A 24422-nucleotide genomic window follows, 5' to 3' on the forward strand; every position below is an offset into this window, starting at 1 on the left:
CCAAACCCACTGATGTCACCCAGCACAGCCCCAGCCCTCCTCCTCCTCCTCCTCCTCCCTTCTTCTCCTCCTCCTTCTTCTCCTCCTCCTCCCGCCCGCCGTTAAAGGCGCAACCGCCGTTCCCTCTGCCCCCCCTCTCCTCAGTCCCCGTCCCCTCAGAGAAGGGACATGGGGGACGCTGCCCCTCGGTGGCTCCCCGCTTTCTCCTTTCTCCTTAGCCCTGAGGCTGGAGGTTGCCCAATTCCCTCACACTGCCCAGCCTGCTTGGCCGGGAGTTAAAATGTCGTCGAGTTGGTGGCCCCGAGTCCTCAGGGACATCCCTGAGGGTGGGCGCCATGTCCCCAGTGGGGTCAGTTTGGCCACCACCGCTGCCAGCAGGAGCCCCCATGCCCAAGTGTCACTGCCCAGCCTTCATGCCATCAGCATAACCCAAAATATTTTGCCCGTTCCTCTTTCCACTAGCCATCCTTCCCTCCCAACCTCGGCTAATAGTAACGTGCTCGCTCCTCTCCCCTCAGCGGGTGCTCCCAGCACCTTCCCCTCGCCCTCTCCCCCTTCCCACAGATGCTGCAGTTCCTGAATTGAAATTTCGGCTCTGGGCCAGGCGGGTGGGTGGGCACGGAGCCGTGCCATGCTGGCTCTGCACCTCAGCACCGCTTGACACGGCACGAGGCCGGGGCTCTGGTGGTGGTCGGGATCTTGGAGAAATCCCCCAGCAGAGACGCAGCCCTCGCAGGTGAAAGCCGAGTGCGTGTACGGCCACTTCCGCTGCCTTTATTTTAATCATTTCGGGCTTAAAATAAGAACTCCTTAATTAGAAGCGTTTCCTTAATTGAATTGTAATCAAGTTTTTCGTGCTGGTAGCCGGGCTAGCCACGTGATCTAATAACACCCACCTTTTCTCCAGCACTGCCTGGCTACACCTCGTTTTCCGGAGGGATTTGTCCTGGGGAGCCCGGCCCAGGGGCTGCTGGTTTGGGGGATGCCTGGAGCAGCCCATGGGGACCCCATCTCCGTCAGGGCTGTCCTATTCTCTTGAGAAGGTCCTCAGGCAGCCCCCAGTGCTCGCACTGCAGTGCTGTGGGGGGAACCCATGGTGATGGGTCAAGGGTTGAGTGTTGAGACCCTGCCCCGCTCTGCTGAGCACCAGGAGCGGTCAGAAAGGCACTCGCTGGCTGGTGTATCCAAGGGGGATTCATCTCAGTGGGAACCCAACCAGCATCACCTCTGCTGGCCACTCCATTCCTGGGGTAGGAAGGGAGAAGAAAGGCTGGAGCTGCCCCCTTTATTCGCGGTGTCACTGCTGGGTGGCCTCCCAGTCCCTGTATATGACTTTCCATGACCAGGGAGCTGACTTCATAGCACCTAGCAAATCTCAGGGGTAAACTGAAGCCCTCCCAAGGGAAAGCTGAGCTCCGGTGACCCGGCAGACCTCAGAGCGCTGCCAGGTCGCGTTTGGCAGCTCTGCCTGCTCCGCAGTGAGCAGATTCACATTTCGTCTGCTATCTAGGGAGGGACGTGCTGCTTCAAAGACCAGAGCCGTGTCTTCACACGCTGGGGAAGTGTGAGGAACGAGTGGAAGAGCAGAGGAAACTGAATTTGTGCTGATATTCTACCTCTACAGGGCCAGCAGAAGCAAGAAATCTGAAGTGAGAGCAAACACCTGGCATTCAAGAGGAGGCAAGCACACACAGCTTGATGCATCCAGCAGAGCAGACCTCCTGGCAGCCCAAGAGTCCCTGAGGTGACTTCCCACCGGGCCAGGGCCACCTCTGCTCATCTGACACTGATAAACCCAGCAGAAATCTGGCCGCCTCCTGTGCTAGCTTGCCCCGGGGCCACAGCTCAGCTGCCCTCCTGCCCTTGCTGTAATGGAGGCACGGGGTTAGCAGTGTGTCACGAGGACCACAAGATTTACTTGATCACGCTTGAAATGCTATGCGAGGGCAGCGCTAGCGCAGCACAATCCTCAGACCCGAAATGGGCCGAAATAGGAAGGATACGGATTACGGTCCAGGTTGTATAAGACCACATGCATTTCTTGTCCCGGGATCCCTGCCCAGGCTGGCTGGTGATCATTTGAGGATCAGCTGTCTGGTATTCTGTTTTCTCCTTGTTGTTCAAAGCGTTAACTCACAGTTTATTAACTCCAGGATAGTCAGCCCCTACTCTAAAAACAATGATTAGTGCTCACGGGGTCTTTTCACAGGACGCACACTTTGATTTCGCAGTGCTTCCCAAATAATCAGGGATTTGCCTTCCCGATACTCACACCAAGCAAAAGAGCAGCATTTCAGAGAAGACCTAATGTTCCCCGAGGTAAGGTCAGAAGTAGCCTGCAATGTGGGTACACGATCTGAGCGGTGAGCCTTGCCAGAGCGCTTTGCATTTTGTATCCTTTTGTACAGTCAAGTCCCAATTCACACACAGCAGGGAGCAATAAATACTCCGGCAAATGAGACACCAGGATCCCAGGATAGCACGAGGCCAAAAACAAAGCAAAACGCCAAAATAAATAAAACATAGCTAATAGCTACCTCCAAAAAGGTTGCTGTGAGTGACTCGCTCAGCATCAGGTAGGAAATCCGCGGCGGGGCAGGGATCCAGGCCAGCACACAACCGTCTCAGCAATGAGTCACTCCTTTTCCTTCACACTTTTGCAAAAATAAAAAAAAATAAATAAAATAAAAAATGATGCTGAGGCTCTGCAAGGAGGCTCCTGCATGACACAGTCCCGACTCATCCCGAGCACCGTCCAACCTGCGTGCGGCGGGTGTCCTGTGGAAAATAAATCTGTGGCCGTGTAATTAAAGAGTCTATCATAACTCAAATTCACGAGGATGTTTCTGGAGCATCACAGCACCAGAAAGCCTTGGGAATCGTGGCCTCTTGCAGAGGTGCTGGAGAAGCCTGTGGTCCCAGCAGCACAAGCTGACACGGCTCCGTCCCCAGTCCCACCTGCCACCAAGCCCCCCACAAACGCTCTGGTTCCTGCTCTCCCCATCCCCACTGCTCTGCCCCATGCTCCTGGGCTCCAAAACCCCTCCTGGGTTTTCAATGTTTCCAGAAAAACTCAATAAACGGGCCCAATCCAAGCTGAGGACATCGCTGGCAACCGAAAGTTTCTGCTTGGTTGGAGAAGCTTTGACAAAGCTGTAAGCTAGTGAAAACAGGGTCTGAAAAAGGGGAAGTGTCGGCAGTGTTAATAATAGGAGCTGCTCCCGGCCACACCTATAATTAAGGGCCTTTATTGGTTTTTTCCATATACCTCACCTTTTTTTATCCTTGTGGTATTCCCAGCTTCTGTCAGCCACCCACGCCGCCTTGCTTTGTTTAAAAAAGTAAAAGAAAAAAAATGACCAGGTGGAAAAAAAAGAAAACAAACAAATAGGAATATTGAGGTGCACCCCTGGGGCTGTGTTAGGCCAGGGCAGACGTAGCAGAGGACTGCGGGACAGGGCAGAAGTAGGGCTCAGGGCTGAGTCTGCAGCACCTTGTTTGAAGGTGTATAAGCTCATCCTCCAAGCTTGTCTTTTTTTGGAGAAAAGGGGTTGAATTTGTCCCTCTCTCTGCTTGGGTTTTGCCCCGTGGCAGAGCCATGGGCTGGGGCAGCCCCGTCGCATCATCCTGGAGGGCTGGCTCTGAGCATACAGCTCTGAGGGTGGGTTTTTTATCTTCTCAGAGCCTCTGGTGAGAGGGCGAGCAGCCCATGGAGAAGACACCAAGCCTGCAGGTGACACTGCATTGGAAGGAGGACCAAAAATCGGGGAATCATTAAGGTTGGAAGGACCTCCAAGGCCCAACCAGCCCCTTACCACCAGTACTACCAGGGATGCAGGCTGGAGGGATGGTCCTGCAGGAACCCGATGAGTTCAGCGGGGACAAATGCAAAGCCCTGCACCTGGGGAGAAGGAAACCCTGGCTGGGGAGCAGCTCTGTGGAAAAGCAGCGGGGAGTCTTGGTAAAAGACAGAGCCAAGCCCTTCTTGGTGGTGCCTGGTGGGTGTCCCTTTCACGCCGCGTTGCCCTTCGGTCCTGTGATGCGCAGCGCCCGATTGCGTTTGGCATTTTTGGCAGAGGTGAGGCAGCACATGCCTGCCACGGGAGCAAAACCACTCAGATACCACCCGCGGGGGGGAGCATGGCGTTCACCCGAGCTCGTGATTCACAGCGGCGAAAAACGGTGGCTAAAAACCTCCCGTGTACGAGCCAGTCCCACGTATATGCGTGCCGGGGGGTGGGGGGGAGGCCCAGGCGGTTATGAAACCAGCTTGCCCAGTCAGGATAATTCACGTACGGCTGTGGGAGGGCCGGGAGAGATAAACAACATGCGGGGAGCCGGGAGGGCAGGGAGGATGGCTTAAAATGCAGCTTCCCGGCATGCCCCGCTGGATTAGTTCAGCATCTCAGCGCGGCTCCTCCGCGATTCTTATGCAAGGGGGTTCTCCGCAAGGGACAGCCTGTCCTCGCCGGCTGAGCGCCAGGCACGGGGCACCGATTAACAAAAGGCCATCTCACCATGCGGCCGAGGGCCAGAGGCAGCTGGGGACTGGCTCCCTGCGACAGCCGAGGGTCGGGGGGGTTCGTGCTCTGGGGCAGGTCGCTGGGCAATTTCGGTGACTGCAGCACTGGGACATTCGAACAACTCCGTCCCCGCACCGCAGCCGGGGACCCTAATAGCACCGGGCCCCAGGTCTCAAGGCGTGCTATTTCAAAATAGCACGGCACCAAAATAATCCCGCTCATTTCAGAGGCCAAAAGCTTTGAAAGCTCAAATGTCCGGTGTCTGACAGACTATTTCAGGACGGTGTTTGTGTCCATCTCTGCGTTTCTTCGTGGGCCCCAGGGCAGTGAAATCACCCCGCTGCAGTTAGCAGCACGCATTTCCTCTTCCCGCGCTGCCCTGATTTGGGTAGCCTGTCACTTGGGGTCTGTGTGCTTAGGGCTACAGCTGCCCGGAGAGCAGAGGGGCTGTCCCCAATGGATGCTCCCTTCTGGAGGGGACGTGTTCAAAGGTAAGGAGATGACTGCTCTGCTCCCGTTGCTTTTCTCAGGAACTGGGAGAAACCCAGGAGCAGAGTTTGCAAGCCAGGCTACCATTACCTTATGTCCCGAGGGGATACGGAAAGGTTGGTTGCCAGAAGAGCTCCTAGGGCACTGCAAGGCCTGCGAGGTGTGTGCCAGCCACCGTGCTGGCCAGGACACGTCCCAGCGGGGCATTTCTCCGCCATCACGCAGTTTCACAGCTGCCCGGGGCAGGGGAAAGGCAGCATTACCCTGCTGCCCCATAAGGTACGTGTGTCAGGCCAAGGGACTGAGGAATGGAAATGTGGGGAAAAAAAAATGTGAAATGTTGAGCGTCTGCAACCAGCCAGCTTGCAGAGGTGACAACTGAAGGGACAGGCAGGTGGCAGGGCCGTGACCAGAGGGACCTGACTCTGAACCCAGGTTTTCTCTGCACAACCTCCCCGGGCTGGCACGGCCTTGCCTGCAGAAGAAATCAAAGTGTCGGTGTCCATCTGAACGGCATTCAAAGCCACTGGGTGCTCTGAAAAAGCTGCTGAGGTTTCGCAGAGCTGGTAGTTGACAGAGCCGTCCCCATCCAGCCTGACCTTTGCTGGGAAAACGCTGGCACCCCGCTGCCCGTCCTTCCAGAGCCGGCGTTGTCTGCAGGATGGGAAGGGGAACAGCCCCATCCCCTGCACCCCATCCCCTGCACCTCAGGGGTGTCCCCGCAGCCGCTGGAGGAGCGGGGAGAGGCAGGGTGCGAGGCTGGCTCCCATCCCTAGGTGGTGCTCTGAGGACACGCAGCATCCCCGCTCCGGCTCCCGCAGAGCACCAGGGGGTTTGGGAGGGCTGCACCCCCCAGCAGACCCCCCCCCCCAAAAGGGCTGGGCACCTCGCTGCCACCTCAGCTCCTCTGCTTTGCGCCCCCAGCCTGGGCAGCCCCCCTGGCTCAGGGACCCCAAATCCCAGCCGGCTGCACCCAAGGGTCCCCTGCCCAGCCCGCTGCTGGGCGCCCACCCTGCCGGGTGCCCCCCAAGGGATGCGCTGAGCTCTCCCCCGACCCCACAAACTGCCCTTTCACCTATCCCCCTCCTGCTCAGCCCGCTTTCCCCTGTCCCAGCTCCCCAGCTTGAGCGCAGGCCTCCTGCCGCGGGGGGTTTCCGATAGTGGTGCTCCATTAGGGCCCAGCTCCGCGCTCACCCCAGGCAATGGCAAAATTCCCATTGACTTAGCAGGGCCAGGAGAGAGCCCTTAATGGCCTGGGAAGAAGAGGAAAAGGCATTTTGCAGTGCAGAGGTCACCAGCCCGCGTGCAGCTGGCTGCTCTCTGCTCCGGGACACAACGGAAGCAGAGCTGGGTGCAAAAAAAAAAAAAAAAAAAAAGCAGTTTTGTTCAGAAACAAGAACATTTTCAACGTGATTTCCCGGTCACGGATATCCAGACCCATTTTTTTTTCCCTGTTTGAAACTATTATCGTGTTCCTTGACAATATTTTTAGCCGCGGTCGTGTATCAAAAACGTTTCGCTGAGCAAGTTTTGGGGGGAGCTGAAAGGTGCCAGCGACGGTCTCTTTTCAAAAGGGTTGGCTGGAAGTGTCACCAAAAATAAAGCATGAAACAAGTTTGCTCGAGTGTCATTTCAAACAACAACAATGTTCATCCGAGAGCTGGCAGGAGCCAGCGCGGCACAGTTAGCTGTCATGGGGTGCAGGATCTGAGCCAGTGCCTGGATCTCATTCATAGGGGAAAAAGCCCTTCCTCTCCCCGTTAGCTTTCTGAGGTTTGAATAGCTTTCAACAACGAGCCACTGCAGAAACGATCCCTCCACCAGGAGCGAGGGAGCACACAGAGGTGTCTTCTCTGGAGAGCACAGGAGCAGAAAGCATCCCCTACCTGAACGGCAATGCTCCGTACATCACGCATAGCAGCACCCTGGCTGTATTTATGGCTGTGAATGGCTCGGAGAGCTGGTTTGCAGACCCCTTAAAAGCCTTCCTTAGGGCAAACAGCTCTCCACGGGGGGTTCTGCTGGTGGCTTTTTGTGGGCCATGTGAAGGAGCCCACCCCGGAGGCGCTGGTTGCGGTGAATGCTGCTGTAGCAGGAGGTTTGTGAGCCCGTGGCTGGGTGTTTGTGGGGTGCGGCTGTGGTGTAGGGTGGTTTATGCCCAGGTGTGACATATGCGTGTGTCCCTGGGCACGAGTGCTTGGTGATTTGGGGGCTCACAAGGAGGACGAAGGATGCACCTACCTCTGTGCGTTGACAAAGCAGGGCTCCCAGGAGCGACCAGGCTGGGGTCGCTCCCCCAACACTTCCCTGCCCCCAAAAGGATGCTGTGTTCAGCCACGTGGGTTCCTCCTTTTTGGGAACCGTGTCCTGGGTGCTCGTGTCCTCGCACACGGAGTCCTTCCCTCTCGGTCCATTAGTTTGTTTCCACTGCCATGGCCAGCGACAGGCGGCCGGCTCTGAAAGCTGTATTGAAAGCCAGGTCAATACCGGCCCCTGTTTATTCCCTCTGGGGGAAATAAATAAATAATGAAGGGAGGGAGGGAGGGAGGGGCTTTGGTAATTAGCAGTGGGGAGGGGAGGTGGGACAGGGACACACGCGGAGAAACGAGGCTGGGTGGCCAGCCGTAGGTGGGAAAAGCCAGGAGGCTGTGTGGGAAACAAAGGCTGCTCTTGCTTCTTGCACCAGTCCTGAACTGCTATCGAGATGCTGGCTTTCTGCTCTGTAGGTCAGGGCTGGGGTGGGACATCATTTCCTCAGCCTTTTCCCTGATAGCACCTCTGTTAGGTGCCCAGGGCGGCTTCTTGAGCTAGCCATTTATCTTCCCATCCTCGTATCGTCCTACAGTATTACATGAGTGATCCTGCTGCTCCTAAAGGCAACGTCTCGCCAAGCTTTTGTGCCTTCTGTGCAATGATAGAAAAATGATGTTTGGTCTAGCTGTGGCTGATGCCCTCCCTTTCTGTATCCCAGCTCTTACTTGTCCCTAGCAATTTGGGGATGGGTGAGTTTTTGTCTTGTTTGTGTGCATGTTGAGCCTTACATCTAGAGCAGTGTTGAGCACATCTCCGCCTCTTCATCAAGCACACCCCTGAGCCTTTCTTGGGCAAAACTCCTCTTATCTCCGAAGCAGGCAGGGTTGTTTGACCCATCCTATCGGAAAATCTAATGCAAATGCATCCCTCCCTCCACGCATGGTGTATGCGACACATCCTAGCCCCAGGCACACTCTTGGAGCCTCTTATGGCAGGTCTTTCCCAGAGAGGCCCAGAACGAGGGAGCCTAGAGGCACCGCTGCCATACAAACAGCAAACACCAGCACTCATCAGTCTCTACAGCGGGCTGCAGCCTTGGGGTCTCCCCTTCGCTTCCAAACCTCCCCCTGGGATATTCGACTTTATTAAAAATAAATAGTTACAAATTCAGTTTTACAGCTGATGGCAGCAGGGAGGAGAACGGAGGAGGTGGAAGGAGCACGGAGAGGTTCTGCTGTCCACTCAGGTCACTTGTCTGCCGTGCTGTGCCGGCAGCAGTCCGGGCGTGCAAGCACAGGGCCCTGCCTCCCCTGCCAGGCGTCTCGGGGAGCAGCAGGACGCGTGTTTCGGGAGGGCCGGGAGAGCTGGGTCTGAGTCCGTGGAGCCGAGCTGCTTCTGGAGGTGACGGGCGCCAAAAGCCGAGGAGAGCGCAGAGCGGGCTACGTGCAGCGTCCTTCTCTCCTAGCTTGGCGTTTTCAGTGGAAGAATATGGATTTCGGTTCTTCGTCTGGTTTATGTACAAAGAAAGTCATGTGCAACAAGCAATAAACATGCAAGCAAACCCCTCCCTCCAGAGCCTTCCCCGCTCCCTCCAGGAGTCCTAAACTCTCCTGTCCATCCTCATCTGGTCAGGGCTTAGGTATCACCACTCCTCTCCTCGTGACAATCGTGATAGCCACGGGGCCTGCCCACGTCGGGAGGGGCCAGAAAGTCTGTCAGTGTCTCAGCCGCAGAAACAATTTCGGGGGTCCCAGCCTGCCTGTTGAGGGCACGGACTCCTGTCGCCTCTCCAGAGATGAGAAACCGGGTGTGCTCCTCTGCTGCCTCTGGGCAGGCAACGGGTCCTCGCACAAGCTGCACACCCCGGAAGGATCGTGTATCCTCACTCCTCTTCCAGGCGGTATAACTTCACGGGATGGGGAGTATATCAGAGCAGCTCCAGGCCTTGATGTACTCAGGTGCTGAGAGGTGGTCACGGGCGGGTTGTTTTGGTTTTTTTTTGGTGGGCGAGGGACTTATCCGGCTACGTACGGGGGCAGAACAAAGGAGGAGATGGTGGGCAACGGGTGTAGCATGGGGAGGTTGGAGGAGTTAGATGGCTGACTCCCTGCGGTACGAGATAGTATCTAGGGGCAGAGTTGCCTGGAGCCGCTCCAGGTCCAGGTGGCTTCCAAAATCCATCATCTGGATGACACCTCCCTCTTCCTTGGTGCTGCCACCTAACGCCACACCCACTTCATCATCGTCTTCGTCTTCGTCTTGACTGACAAGGGCCAGCTCGTTCTCATAGCAGAAGGCACTGGGAGGTGGAGGAGAAGGTAGGATAGTCATCTTGCTTTCTTGCAGCTCCCGGGCCGAGCAGCAAGGTGTGCCAGCTACCTCGTAGGTCTTGTGAAAGCGCGAATAATCCACTTTGTAGTGGTTCTTCTCCTCGAACACGACTGGTTCAAAACGGTGACCCCAGAGGATTTCGCTCGCGAGGTAAGAGCTTCGTGCCTGCGTGGTCATGGCCGTGGCTTCCACCATCCCCTCCAGGATAACAACAATCTCAAAGTTCTCCGTCTCCAACTCCTCCTTGCCAATCCCATAGAGCGGGCTCTCCTCATCGATCTCATGAACAATAATAATGGGCGAGACCAGAAATATACGATCGAGGCCCACGTCATAGCCTACATTGAGGTCCCGCTGGTCCAAGGGTAGGTATTCCCCTTCCTCTGTCATGTAGGGCTTGATGAGCTGGGCTCGGACGTGGGCCTCCACAATGTGGCTCCTCCTCAGGTTGCCCACTCGCCACATGAGGCACAGTTTGCCATCCCGCACGGAGATGACCGCGTGGTGACTGAAGAGGAGAGTCTGGGCCCGCTTCTTGGGCCTGGCCATCTTGGCCATGATGGTGCCAATCATGAAGGAGTCAATAACGCAGCCCACGATGGACTGGACCACGACTGCCATGATGGCCAGCGGGCACTCCTCAGTCACGCAGCGGAAGCCGTACCCGATGGTTGTCTGCGTCTCCACCGAGAAAAGAAAAGCCCCCAGGAAGCTGTTCACGTGCATGATGCAGGGCTTGAGGAGAGAGGGGCCACCTCCCACCGCCGGTGCGTTGAGGTCGCCGTGGAAGAAAGCGATGCACCAGAAGAGGAAGCCGAAGAAGAGCCAGGAGACCAGGAAGGCGGCGGAGAAGATCATGAGCATGTACCGCCAGCGCGTGTCCACGCAGGTGGTGAAGATGTCGGCCATGTAGCGCTGAGACTTGTTGCTCAGGTTGGCGAAGTAGACGTTGCACTGGCCGTTCTTCTTGACGAAGCGGTTGCGGTGCTTCCGCCGGGGGGCATGGCCCTTCCCGTTCCGGCTGTGCCCGTTCATGCTGCCCAGCGCGGAGACCTTGTGTCCATCCTCTTCGGTCGAGACGATGCTGTACCTGGAAGAGAAGGGACAGGCAGAGAGAGACGTGAGGAGCAACATGTTGGCCCCGGCGTTATATAAGGCTGGGCGTTGCTAGTTCCTCCTCTGCTCTCCTCACCGACTCCATTGTGCGTTGGTGACAATGTTTATACACTTCCCTGCGCTCAGGACAATTCAGTTGCCACAGCAACGAGCGTGGCTCCCAGCATCCCGCATCCGAAGCCAAAGGTGTAATTTGGAGATCAACAACCAAAGCACTGGCAGTTTCCCTGGGAGAAACTCCCCTCTCTGGGGAGCCTTTGTCCTCCCTGCTCCCCTCCGTCACGGATGGCACCGCTGCACCTCTCCTCGCTGCCAGGAGAAGGCAGCTCCTGAGTGCTTATGTGCTGCTGGGCCTAAAGTCGCAGAGGCTGCTTAAAGGCGTGATGGCAGAAGATGCTCTGAGCCCTGAGGAGATTCAGCTGCCTCTCCCCGCGTGCACAGACCCACCGAGACCACTCTGCCCTTGTCACCGTGGCCTCCCAGGACCACTTGGGCTGGCAGTGCCTCCCTCCCACCCCGTCGTGTTGACAGGTTTGCTGGATTCCTCCGGCATGGCCACCATCACCCCGGTGCCAAGTGCTCGGTGCTTAAATAGGGTGTTTTCTTCAGGGCAGCCTAACAGCTCCAGCACCATCTGCCATCCTCATCTCATTGGAAAGGGGACGCGGGGCTTCTGCAGTCCTGCTGAAATTGGCAATTTCTGGGCCAGGGCAAGTGTCCAGCACTGCATTGGTACTTTGCTTCTCCTCTGCAGCAGCCAACCCTGCTGAGAGCCAAGATCTCCCCCCACATATGGCGCGTTTCAGATTGGAGCCAGAGAAAGGAGCCATGGCTTGGAGCGGGAAAGCCCCCGGCAGGTACTTTGAGAAGGATATAGCGAGAGATGGGCTGAAGGTAGAGCCTGAGGGACCAGATGAGGCTGCCCGGACCACCTGCTGCAGCAACAGTCCTTGAGATGAAGGCTACTCACCGGTTGACTCGGACGCTGCCCATGGCTCGCTGTATCATCGGGTGTCGGGGGCCAGGGGAGCTGGAGGAGCGTGGGATCTCATGCAGCGGCACTCAGGCGGGACCGAGCGGCTCTGGGTTTCACCTCTGGCCAGCTGAGGCCCATGCTGTCATCGCCATTGCTCCTGGCTGCGTGCCTTATGGAGAAGGACAGAGCAAAACCCCGTCAAAGCCCCCCACGAAAGCACCCGTTCTGGGTGTGTGGATGGTGCACGGATCCCAGAGGGTCCTGGTGGTGCCAGGGGACACCACGCCACAGCCCTGCTCCAGCAGGTGAAGGGCCGATAGACGCAGGCCTGGTTGACCCAGGGCCCGCAGCCCCCAGCCCCCAGCCCAGGTAGAGGTGCTGGCAGGCTGGTCACCGCTCCGCAGATCAAGGACACGCCAGTTGAGCAGCTTGCAGGGCCCCTGCCCTGAGCCAATATATTAATATCATAGCTTACACGAGGGCAAGAGCTCAGCCAGCCTAAATACCCTGCACACAAGGACTAACAAAGCACGGACACACGCGGCGGTCCGCAGGGATCTCCGTCAGCCCAGCCTGACCCAGAGGGCGTTTAATTCCAGGGAGTGCAGAACATCCCCCCACCACCACCACCACCATTTTAAAGATGGGAAGAAAAGCAAAAAGTAGAGCCAAAAAGGAGAAGTGACGCAAAGAAAGAGCTTAGGGGTAGCCAAGCAGAAGCCGGTTAGAGCAAACAGACCTTGCGGCAGCCCGCGCGCGCCGTGGGGAGGACGTCCAGCAGATGCTATGTCCCGACCTGGTCCTCCCCGAACTGAAGGACTGGGAGACTGAAGGCTCGAGAGCCGACCTAGAGCTGCTGGGAAGTGAAACGCAGCGAGGGGGTAATGACTCACCGATTAGGAAGGGCTTTGTACACCCGTGCTAATCCCGCGCTGTAACCTTTGGATTACGGCAGCAGCGCAGACACGGCCAGCCTTCCTCCCAGCCTCACCGATGAGCAACCAGCGGTTGCCATATCTCGGTCAAATCCAAGGATTTCTGGGTCAAACCTGATGTTTAGAGCTTGTTGCAAGAGTGGGGCTTCGTGTGGTTAAGAGTGACCGCCGCCTTCGGAGCACAGACTGGAAGGCAGTAAGTCAGGAGCTCCAGACATCACCCCTGATGTGCAGGCACTGCCGTTGTCACGTCTCTGATGAAGGTTAATCAGCAGTCCCTTCCCCAGAAGCCAAGGTTACTGAGGCAGCTGAAGGCCTGTGGCAACACAACGGGGGCTGTTCAGAGCAGGGACGCTAGAGGACCGTGAGACAGCAGCAGCCTCGTAGTTCAACACTTACCTTGTAGAGGTAAAAGTGAATTTTTGCTCTGCAAAATTCCCATCAGGAAAAAAAAACGGTGCTGAACTCTGCCAGCACCCACCCCTCACCACCCAACTGCAACCAACTATTTAAGAAGGGTCATGTGCAGGATAACCTACAGCAGAAACTGAGGTGGGTAACCTAAATTGGTCAGAAATCTTGAGGGATGACTAGGTGACCAAGAAAGGCCACTTTGTGCCCACAGGTGGTCCCAAAAGGATGAAGCTAAACCACATCTTTGGTGAATTTGGACAGCAGGGTCCTGCCTTCACTTCTTCAGCAGGTGGCAAGGGTGGGTGATTCAGGGATGCTCCTCTCCACCGCATCCTCCCCAGCCTCTGCTTTCCCTGGCCGCAGAAATAGGAGCACAAATTCCAAAGAGACTTCATATTTTGGTGCCAGGTGAACTGTTGGCTCCACGTGAAGAGGCGAGGAGGAAGGAGGACCTGAGGAACATCTGCAGCAGCACCCAGACCTCCGCTCCTTACCTGCCCCAGCTCACCAAGAAGGGGCAAAGGGAAGGGAGGAAACACAGGTACAAGGCCTGTGCCCATCCCCTGTTCAGCTAAGTGAGGGGATGTGTTTAGGAGAACCACATTCCCTGCTGCTGGGCATGTGGGAGCCCAAATCAGCTCTTGCACAGGCCCACTGTGGCCGGGCCTTGCAGCTCAGGGCCTGGGGAGTGCTTGCTTCTGGCTCCACTGTGCCAAAACAGCTACAGCAGCACCCACGATTCATAATTAACCACAAGGCAAGCGTTTCTGTGAAGAATAAAGGCTACCAAGATGAACACACACAGCCCAGCACATGAGAAAAAACATTTTTAGTGTAGGCTGTGGGGGGGACACCCGTGGCCCCAGTCTGTACGCTCCCCCACAGGACCCCCACAGCATTTCGTTCACGGGTCATTCTCTTCTTCAGCATCCGAAATTTTGCCTGTGGACTTCAGGAGCTCAGCAACAAAGTTCAGCGACTCTGCTCCGGAGACCAGCTGTCTGATGGACAGGTTGGCGCCCGATATTATCTTGTGGAGGCTCTGCAAGGCAACGTCTATGTTGTGCTTCACCGCCCCCAGGTCCGTGGTCTGGCCTGCTCGCAGGTGCTCGTTCTCCACCTTGGAGGTCTCCAGCTCCCCCTGGAGAATGATCATCTCCTGCTTCAGCCTCTCCACGTCGCTTTCCGCCTCCAGAGCCCGCTGGGTCATGAGCTGGAGGCTCCTCTCGGCTTGCTGGACGAGCGTCTGCAGCCCTTGGGCCTCTCTCTCCTCTTTGACCAGGCTGGCCTTCAGCCGCCTCTCCAGGCTGCGCACCGTGCGCGCCTGGCTCTCCAAGGAGCTCTGCATGCTCCTCACCATCCTCCTGAGCACGTTGTTCTCATCCCGGAGCACTCTGTAGGTCAGCTGCAAGGAGGGGAGCTCCCTGTCCCCGACGGGCTCCTCCTGCTGCATGTGGGGCTCCGCGGCCCTGCCGTGCTCCGGGTAGGCGAGGTGCGGGTCGCTGGCGTGGGCCCACAGGGCGAACGCGTCCGTCCCCGGGTGCTTGCTGGCGCCGTGCTGGAATGAGTCGTAGGGGCTGCACGGAGACGGGCTGGCAGCATGGGACCCGCGCGGCCGCTGGTGCACGGGGAGGTGGTAGGTCCTGGTCCAGCTGTCGTCCTCCTCCTCCGACAAGCTGCCGGCCATCTCCGTCTCCTTGTAAAACGGCTCCTGAAAGTCCTGAGCGTCCTCCTCCAGCTCCAGCGCGTGCCTGGCCAGCCTCTTGGCGTACATCCTGTTTTTCTCGCCGTCCTTCACCACGCAGGAGTGTCTGGGCTTTAAGGGGAAGGGGATGGGGACGGGCCCGCCCGGATCCTCCAGCTGACTGTCACCAGAGTTGTCACGGCCCTTGCACTGGGGCGGAGGATGCATGGAGTGGCAGGCGTACCGGTAATCGTCGTTGTCCTCGTCGTTGTCATCATCATCATCGTCATCTTCCAGGTCTTGAGGCTCCGGGCAGGCCCTCTCCATCGCCCCGGAGACACCAAGTGGCCGCGACATCTTCAGGGCTGCAGGGAACGGGAGGATCCGAACCGCCCCGAGCCCCGGTCCCGCAGGCGGGTGGCACCTGCCCCGTGCCAACCTCTGCAGCCTCGGTGACACTGGCGGGGGACCAGGCGGTCACTGGGGCCCCTCCATTCAAACCAGCAGGGTGCTGGGGTGCGCGCGGTGGGGAGCGGAGGCGGCAGGGAGGGGAGAACCGGGCATCTCTGTCTCTGCTAAGGGGGGTGCCCAGGAACCACCCCGGTCTGTGATGTCACCGTGCAGCTTCCATGCCCGCTGTGCTGTCACGATGAAGAAGTGAGGGACCCAGGAGCTGTACCAGGGCTTTTTTTTGGCAGCGGGGTCCCGCAGAGCCCACCCAGCCCGGGGATGCTGTTGGTGGGTGGAGAGGAGCTGGCAAAGCGACCCGAAACCTCTCGTGCTGCACTGGGAGAGCGATCGGTGGCCCTGGGCAGGCAGCGCGGGGCTGGAGACATCGCTGGCAGCAAGAGCAGGGCTGCTGGAGCATTGCTGCCAGCGCTGGCACCAGGCAGGGGAAGGGGACAGGGCTGGCGAAGCAGGAGCGTGCCGCGCAAAGCCGCAGTCGGGGGCACGGAGGCTGATGCGGGGAGAGGATGGAGGGCAGGGACAGAGCACGAATCGGGCTGTTATAAAGCCAGGCACCTGCTTCACTCCGTCAGCGACCTGGCAATCGCCGAGCCACGTAAAGTCCACCCTGCCGGCGGCCTCAGCCCGCTGCGTGGGGGACGCCGCCGCCGTCCCCTCCGGACAGCCCCTCGAGCACCTACCTCGGTCACCGGTGGGCGGCTGGGACCCCCGAGGCCGCCCTTGCTGCCTCCTGCGAGGCAGGAGGAGCCGAGCCTGGCTGCCGGCAGCCGAGCGGAGCGGCAGCAGCGCTTTGGGCAGGGCATCGGCCCCGCGGGCTGGCCGCAGACGGGTCCGCGCTGCGCTGCTGCCGCCCCGCTCCATCCCCTGCTGCCAGCTGGCAGAGGGACCGCTCGCACTGCCGGCCGGCCACAGCCTGGCCGCCGCACGAGCCAGGAGATGGAGGGGTGGAAAGAAACCCGCTCACCGCTCCCAGCCCCATGTGCCTGGGAGGCTGAGATGGCCCTGCCTGCGCAGTGGGCTCCCCAAGGTCAGGGGTCGTGCCGCCAGATCACCCCGTGCTCATCAGTATCCTCCCTGCAATCCACACCAAGGGGACACCGAGGGGTCCTGTCCATCCCCCGAGACCTAAAACGTGAGTGGGATGAAGTGGGAGGCAGCTTGAGTTTGTTCCCAGCAAAAGGGGGTGACGTTCATGGCCTCAGTTGGGCGGTGCTGGCCGTACAGACCAGGGGAGGAAAGTTTGGCCGAGGGCAGAGCTGCAAATCCCCATCCCATGAGAGCATGCCCAGGGAGCTGGTCCTGCCTCCAGGGACCCACGTGGAGATGGGGCAAACTGAGGGGTTGTTTGGTGGTGATTCCTGGGGAACCCTCGGTGGGCACAGCGTGGGGGCAGTGGCAGTCCCTGCAGCCGGGGGGGTTGGAGAGCAGGGCCAGCAGATTGCTCCCGTCCCTCCCTGCAGCCCTGCCCTCCTTCCCAGCCGCTCCCCATCTCCTGTGCCATCCACCTGGCGATGCTGGGAGCACCACAGCCATGCCACAGGTGCCCCAGGGGACACCATGCTCTTTGCTTTATTGGCACAAGCCATTGCGCCAGGCCCTGAGCACTCCATCCTGGTCCACGGTGCCTGTCACTGCCCCTTTCCGAGGGATCTGGAGGCCGGCAGCACCGGCAGCACTCATGGCACCAACACGATGCCTCCATCGCTTGATCCCGTGCTCCTGGTGCGTTTCCTCGCTCGTCCCGGGTCTCCTCCATCCCCTGCCGGAGCGGCTCACATTCATCAATCTTCCCTCAGCCCCGCGGCGGAGCAGCCTGGTGAAGCAGAACAGACAGGTCCACGCCGAAGCACTCCCCCACTTCTCTTTTTATAACAGCCGTATCTGGCGCTCCAGGACGCAGGCTGCGAGCAACGGCGGCGATGGAAAAATCCCATGGTATTTTTACGCTTCGCTTTATCTGGAGCCGTCTGGTGAACGCTTCCTCCCCGTCTGTGGTCACGGCCTCCCCGACGGTGGCCGCTGCCTCGTGCCTTTCCTCCCCTTCACCTCCTGCTCCCTTCGGGGATCGGGACCCAGGTTTTGGGCAGAGCCCAGCGGACCTGTGGCCGCTTCCATTTTTTCCTCTCCATCCCCTTTGCGGCTCCATCCAGGGAGCTCCCGGTCCTCCCAAACCCTCATGGGGTCGATGGCAGCGCTCGGAGGGCCGCGGGGATGAGCTGCCGGGGCTCTGCAAGTCCTCCTTGGCCCCACTCCTCCTCGGCGTGGCCGCCGTGCGGGAGAGCAAGAGGCAAGAGGCGTAGGGCAGGTGAGGGGAGGAAGCTGGAAGCAGCTCCGTGCCATTTTTACATACACACTGCTGCCTTTTCCTTCAATAATTATAAATAGATCAAGTTGGTGCCAGCAGTCCCCATCTGCCCCGCGAGGCACGGCGAGCTGACCAGCTCCCCGGCGCGACCTGCTGTCCCCAGGAGGGTTTGGTGGACGTGCCTCTGCCCGGGGTTGTGTTTTGGGGTGGAGTGAGAGAGGGGATTTTTCCCCCCTGCGAAGCCCTGGAGCCTGGGCATGGGTAATATGAAAACAAAACAAAATGATTTGAAGTTAAACCATCTCAGTGTGTGACTCAGAGCTATTCATAGCTCCCCGAAGCCAGCTGCAGCAACAGAGCCAGAAGGATTCTGCCCGTATTATTATTCCAATTACCATCTGAATTAAAAGTTTGAGCAGTGATCAGCCCACATACCGACGGGAGGGGGAGAGGAGAAAGAAGGAGAGAAAGGGAGAAAACACAGATAAAAATGGGCTAGGCGCAAAGGTCCCCGGCATGACACAGCCGGCAGCAGAGGTTGCAGCGTCCCCTCCCCTGGCCCCTGCCCGCCCGCCACCACCCTGTTCCCACATCCCCTGTCCCCTGGCCCTCCAGCACCAGGGACGAGGGCTTGGAGAGCACCAAAAGCCTGTCACCTCCCCGCAGGGGCAAAGCCTGCTCCTACACCCAGCCCTGGCTCAAACAGGAGGCGCCGGGGATGGGCACTCGCTCTCCGTGTAGCTGCAGGGCTCCCGACCCCCTTGTTATGGGATCTCGATGGGTTCCTGCGTCCCCACAGCACCGCCGGGCTTTCCCCAGCCCGTCCTCAGTGCCACCGCCAGCCTCTGGCATCCCCACGGCCTCCCAGCACTCGTGTGGCCGTGGCACTGCTTTCCCTCCCTCTGCCTTGAAATAAATATTGAAGCCCCTTTTTCTGTTATTTTTCCGTAATTCCCTTTTCCAGCAATTCCTCAAATCAAGGGGTGATGCAGGCCGGGATGGGTGGAGAGGGCGAGAAGCCGTGCGCAGTGCGGAGGGAAGGGGGCAAGGCCCCCACAAAGTGCATCGGAGGGGAGAGCTCCCCAAAACGGTGACCTGGCCGAGGGGGAAGCAGGGGAGGAAGAAGAGGGGATGAAGGCAGGGGGCAGGCAGCGGAGGGCAGGCGGAGGGGATGCCGCACGGTAGCGGGATGCTCGTTGTGTTGTGTCGGGGCTGGCCGAGGAGAGGGGCCGGGGTCTTTTCTCGGTGTTTTTTGGCAGGGGACGGCGTGGGGGGCGCCGCCTCCCTCGTTGTCACACGGCGCCAGGCTCCCGCTGGAGCTTTTCGGGAGCAATGTTGCCATAGAAATCAAGCAGCGGGACGGACGGCTGGGGCAGGCAAGGAGGACCCCCGGCCGGCATGGGGACCGGCACTTCTGCCAAAAACAGGCAAAAACGGCAGGGTCGGGGAGCAAAACCGGTGCCCCCGACACCCCTCGTCGAAGCGTAGCGCCTTTGGGATCCCGCACGGAGCAGGGGGACGGCGCGTTTGGGGGCAGGGGATCGATGAGGACGCCACGCAGCCAGCGATCGATCCCCGGCCGCCGTCGGGTTAAGCGATAAGGCAGCGACCCAGGAAAGTGGGAACTGGCTGACGGCCGATTGCAATTAACGCCCCGCGCCCGCATCAGCGCTGATGTCAGCCAGGGCCCCGTGGCCGTCACCGCGTCCCCCCCCGTCCCGCCACCCGCCCAATGCCACCCCGGGGACGTTTTGGGTGAGCACCGGGGTCCCAAGAAGCCAAATTGCTGGAGGAACCCTGGCTTCCCCGGCCAAGGAGGGGGAATGGAGGGAGAAGGGGAAGGCTGCGGCCCTCTCCCGTTCATCCTCTCGGTTGCCGCCCCTCGCCATCCCCGCCAGGCTCCCGTTTCCCCCTCCAAGCCCAAATCCCAGCTAGCCTCAGTATAATCCTTGTTGTTGTTGGCAGCCACGACCAGGGGTGGCCACGTGCTGGGGTGACTCAGGCATCGCTTCCGATGGCAAATGGAGAGGGGCACGTCCCCAAATCTTCATGGAGCCGTGCTCCCTGCGCACCTCCCCGGCCCCGCCAGGCTCCCGGTGACCCCAAGCTGATGGAGCCACGTGTAGGGCCGTCCTCACGCCCAGCAGCTCCTCCAGGCATCCGAGACCGTGGACAACCACGGAGGGGAGAAATGGGAGAGGGGAGGAATGGCAGAAGGAAGGAATGGGAGAAGGAAGAGGCCCCGGAGCTTTGCCATGGAGGAAGCCAAGGCTGGGTGGTGGAGACAGGAGACTGCAAGCTCCTGGAGGAGGGGGGACATCAGGGGGTGAAGGTGGCACCTGGTGACCCCCCCGTGCCACGCAAACCTGCCCGCCGACCCCACACCCGTGGGGTTTCTCTGGCGTTTTGCTCGTGGCTTCCCAAGCTCCTTCACCCAAAACCTGCATCCAGAAGGCCCTGTGCACAGGGCTTGTCTGGGAGGTGCTGGGCCACCCCCGGCCAAGCTGGGACTCTGAAAGCTTCAAGGGTCAGGTTCGGAGGCCAAAAAGCTCCGTGCACAGACGGAGAGCCCACACGTCTGCTTCAACCCCGTCTGCACCCCATTTTTTGGAGAACACGTTCCCAGTGCTGCCGTACTTCTCCGGGCTGAGGGATGGAGCCCGGACCGGCGCACGCGGGCGGATGCGATGGTGCAGGCTGGCCCAGGGAGCGGGGGAAAGAAAAGGCGAGCAGGAGCCAGCCCGAGGCGAGCAGGAGCTAAGCAAGCAGCGGGAGCTGCAAGCACGAGCGGGTTACCTGCAAAGCGAGGGAGGTGCAGGCGGCGAGGCGAGAGGAGGAAAGTTGGGGAGGCTGGCGAAGAGGTGCGCGCTCCTGCCCTCTGCCCCGGCACGCTTCGGTAGCCGCATTCACATCTGCCGTGCACACAGGCAACTTTGTTATTCCCCGGCACACTCGCATGAAGCCACGCACATCTCGCTAAGTTATATTTATAGCCGTTCCTCAGAGCTAGCGCGGATGAAACGAGGCAGGATTTTCGCAGGGAAAAAAAAAAAAAAACCTTCCCGTTGTCGTGCCGGCACCGGGAGCCGCGCTCCCCGGCGCCGTCTCTTACCCGCATCCCGCCGGGGGCCGCCTGCTCGAGCCGTGGGGAGCCAGCATCAGAGGACGGGGAGGGCAGCCGGTGCCTCCATCTCCCCACGAAACGCCTCAGCTCGCCTGGACGGAGGAACCCGGTGTGTTTCTCTTCAGCCCCCTCTCGCCTTCGGGCTGTTTCCTTTCCCCAGGAGCCCCTCGCTCGCCGTGCCCACGCTCCTCTCCTCCTGCCTCTGCCTCCCCTCAGCGTGCTTTGCCCTCGGGAGCGTCCATCCCACGAGCTCTGGTGCGCTCGCAGCTCGGCGACGAGTTCTGCTCTGCCCCCTCCTGCCCCTTCCCCTCCTGCCCTTCTCCTCTCTCCCCCTGCGCCTCCGCTGCTCCCCGGCTCTCTCCCCCCCCAAATTTCCGCGCCGCCTCTCCCGTTCCCCCGTCCTCCCCGCTCGGCACTGCTGCTCCCTTTCCCTGGCTGCCTCTCCCCCTCTCTGATTGCTATGCAGGCTGTAGCTAAGAAGTCAGTAACTCCGTGGTAGGCTCCAACAGCTTTCCGCTACTTTAGCCCATCCTCGCGTGTGAGCTCAGAGCCATGGAGACGCGCTGCGGGGCTGCCATGGGGGAGACCAGAGCTCAACCAGCGGCACGGTGCCCCCCGGGGAGGAAAGCCCCAAACCCTGCCGCCAGGCCATGGCGAGGGGCTGCCGTCCCCGTGGACGGGGAGATTTCTCCATCCAGAGCCCCGGTGCTGAGCTGGGACCTCGCTCTGAGCAGGGACCCGAGTCCCCAGCAGGTGCCGAGCTTGGGGGGCCCTGTGCCAGGGAGCTCCCCCGGGGGTCCCTGCTGCCTGCAGCACCTCAGGGGCCTCCAAGGGGTCACCCGCTGGGGACAAGCAGGGAGGACGAGGGCCAGGAGGGCAGCACGCTGCCCTGCAGGGGCTGGGAGGCCTCAGCTCACTCTCCAGCTCCAAATCCCCGCTGGAACAACACCTGGAGGGGGACGGGAAAGACCAAACCTTGCTGCTCCACCATCTCCTTTGGAGGCCGTGCCCCCCCCACACAGCTCCCCAAAATCACCCCGCAGGCACGTGGGACACCGCCGGCACCCCCCCCGGTGCATTTTGAGACGTGTGGTACCTGGGAAAGCAGGCCCCGGGAGGAGCAGAGGGTATTTTTAGCACCTCTCGGCGCCGATCCGCAGCTGCGAGCGGGGAGCGCAGCCAGCACCCTGCAGACAGCCAGCTCCTCTCCGGGGCTGGCTGCCCCCCCTGTCCCCAATGTCCCCGTCCCCAAGGGGACCCCCCCAGGGGGTCGTTTCTCCATCCCCACAAGGGGGCCAGGGCTCTTCCCCAAGGGCTGCCCCCGCCGCCTCCCACTGTCCCCGCGCTGGCTGCGCCCCAAGAGGTGAAGCCACCCGGCACCTGCAGCCCCTGGGCTCACCCCACAACCCCACCCCCAGTCTTTTTGTGGGGTGAAAATGGGGAGAAACGCGCCGCCGTGGCGCTTTCCCTCCACCCCGGGGGAATAGCTGCCACCAAGACGTGGCGTGGCCAAGGTTGCAGGCAGCGTGGCCACGGGGTCTGATGGGCGTGGGGATGTCACGCTGGGGATGCCACCAGCCCCGGTGCCACGGCCACCCCAAGCCCACCGGCCCCGGCGTGGCTCTCACCGTCGCCACCCCCCCGCCCGTCTCCACCGGCACCGTCTTTAATAAGCAGCGTGGAATATTTTAGCACCTATGGAAAAGCCACCACAGACGGTGGTGGCAGCCGTTGCCAGGGAGACGGTCCCAAAAATAGCCCCCCCCCCCCCCCCCCCCCCCCGCCAACCCCTTCCCGGTGCTGCTGTGGGGTGGGGGAGGCAGGGGGGCAGTGGGGTGGAGGGTGTGGGGAGGGAGGGATGGGACGGACGGAGATGGAAGGGATGGAGAGGTGGAGGGATGGAGAAGGGAAGAGATGAATGGAAGGATGAAGGTGTGGATGGAGGAGGGGAGGAAAGGAGTGTGATGGATGGATGGATGGATGGATGGATGGATGGATGGATGGATGGATGGATGGATGGATGGATGGATGGATGGATGGATGAGACATGGGTTGATGGATGGAGGAGAGGTGGATGGATGCATGGATAGATGGAGAATTGGATGCATGGATGGATGGAGAGGAGGTGGAGGGGAAGGGGAGGGAAGGGAAGGGAAGGGAAGGGAAGGAGAAGGGAAGGGAAGGGAAGGGAAAGGGAAGGGAAGGGAAGGGAAGGGAAGGGAAGGGAAGGGAAGGGAAGGGAAGGAAGGGAAGGGAAGGGAAGGGAAGGGAAGGGAAGGGAAGGGAAGGGAAGGGAAGGGAAGGGAAGGGAAGGGAAGGGAAGGGAAGGGGAAGCAGAACCTGACTCCTCTCCTGCCTGGGGATGAAGCCAAGCACCACCACCATGGGCAGCCACAGTCCTGCCTTCCTGCCACACCACCCGAAGCCAACACAAGCCCTTGAGCCCTCCCTGCCCCGGGCAGACCTGACTGCAAGTGATTAAGCAGCCAGCACAGCGCTGGACTCCTCACTCAGCACCCACCAGGCTCCCCTACCACCCCCTCCACCCCACCCCACCACTGCCCCAACGCAGTGCTCCAACAGCAGGAGCCTTCCCGGTGGCCAAACACAAACGCTTTAGCCAGAAGGGTGCCCCGTGTGTCCCCTCTCCTCGGTGCCATCGCCTCGCAGGATGGGCAGGGTCGGGAGGGGACCCTCGACGGAGCTGCCGCCACCTGGCCCCTGCTTGAGCCAACCTCTCCAAGCAGCGCAGGCAGAGAGGGAAACCCAAAAATAGAACTAAAGGGGAATAAAAAAAAAAAAAAAAAAGAAACCCAACAACCCCAAATTCCCGTTTTTAATGCCAAATCCCAGCTCGCTCTCCTCCCTGTCACCCTGGCGACATTCCTGGCAGTCGCCATGGAGACGGGAGGCATGGAGAGAGCATCACCGCGGGGTGGGGGCAGCGCCCGGCGGTATTTCGGGAGGCAGGGAGGGGGGAGGGAGGGTTTATTTTTTGCTTGCTCCCACTTGGTGCGCCAGATTTTCCTTCTCGAAGCGCCCCTCGCTGAGCTGCTGGTGGCCTTCCCCTGAAGTCCCCGTGGTCACCTCGCCCATCAGATCCCGGTGACACCGCTGGAGATTGGCTCTTTTTAGGGCTGGGGAGGGCACGAGGTGATGAGAGCGACCTTCCACCACCTGCAACACTCCTACTGATGGCCCTCCACCGAGGAGGATCGGCTTCACCCCCGGGATGGGTCAACAAGCAAAGCACCAGAGGATGACGAGGGTTGTCAGACGTTGTTCTCCAAGGGCTGGGAGGGGATCCTAAATCCCTAAATCCTCCACCCCGCTCTGCACACCCCTGCCTCGGTTCCCTCGTGGGCAGCAGCCCTCGTTTCTCGGCGATCTGCGGGTGTTTCCCAGCCCAACCTGCAAGCGCGGCTGGAGGAGCCCGGCAGAGCAGGTGCTGCAGCGGCGGGGAGGGAAAACCCACAGGCAGCGCGATGGGCAGGGAGGAAATGTATGCAAATGCATTCAGAAAGGAAGCCGGCGATGCTAATAGCCTTGTTAGTAAGCACCGGGAATAATATTTGTACTCTTTAATCATTAGGGACGCTGCCCCGGGCGATGTGCCCGTAAGGGACGGAGACCTGAGCCAAGTGCCTGGGGGCGAAGGCTGGGCACAGCCTCTCCTGCCCCTCTCGGCACCCCAAAATGAACAGGGTTTGGCTCAGGGTTGGTCCAGCCGAGCTTTTGGGTGCGTTTGGACTCGGTGAAGGTCTCCTCTCAATCCCCTGCTGCTAAGGGGTAAGGATGGCAGCA

At 60.0% G+C, this 24422-nt stretch overlaps 2 protein-coding genes across 3 annotated transcripts; both read right to left on the minus strand.

Annotated features, from left to right (window-relative positions):
- Positions 1-9356: 9356 nt before the first annotated feature.
- Positions 9357-20653, minus strand: KCNJ4 (potassium inwardly rectifying channel subfamily J member 4; the record flags this gene model as incomplete). 2 transcript variants are annotated; one of them, XM_084291377.1, is made up of 2 exons in its annotated part: positions 9357-10686; positions 20607-20653. In XM_084291377.1, the coding sequence occupies 2 exons, from the start codon at positions 20651-20653 to the stop codon at positions 9357-9359; spliced, it is 1377 nt and encodes a 458-aa protein (XP_084147503.1). The 2 variants fall into 2 exon arrangements, with proteins under 2 accessions (XP_084147503.1, XP_084147504.1); XM_084291378.1 differs by lacking the exon at positions 20607-20653 and adding an exon at positions 11683-11720.
- LOC311219988 (endosome-associated-trafficking regulator 1-like) lies at positions 13942-15078 on the minus strand (the record flags this gene model as incomplete). Its single annotated transcript, XM_084303342.1, has 1 exon — positions 13942-15078. The coding sequence occupies one exon, from the start codon at positions 15076-15078 to the stop codon at positions 13942-13944; it is 1137 nt and encodes a 378-aa protein (XP_084159468.1).
- Positions 20654-24422: the final 3769 nt, after the last annotated feature.

The sequence above is a fragment of the Netta rufina genome, assembly GCF_964035555.1.
Source record: "Netta rufina genome assembly, chromosome: 1".
NCBI classification, from domain to species: Eukaryota; Metazoa; Chordata; class Aves; order Anseriformes; family Anatidae; genus Netta; species Netta rufina.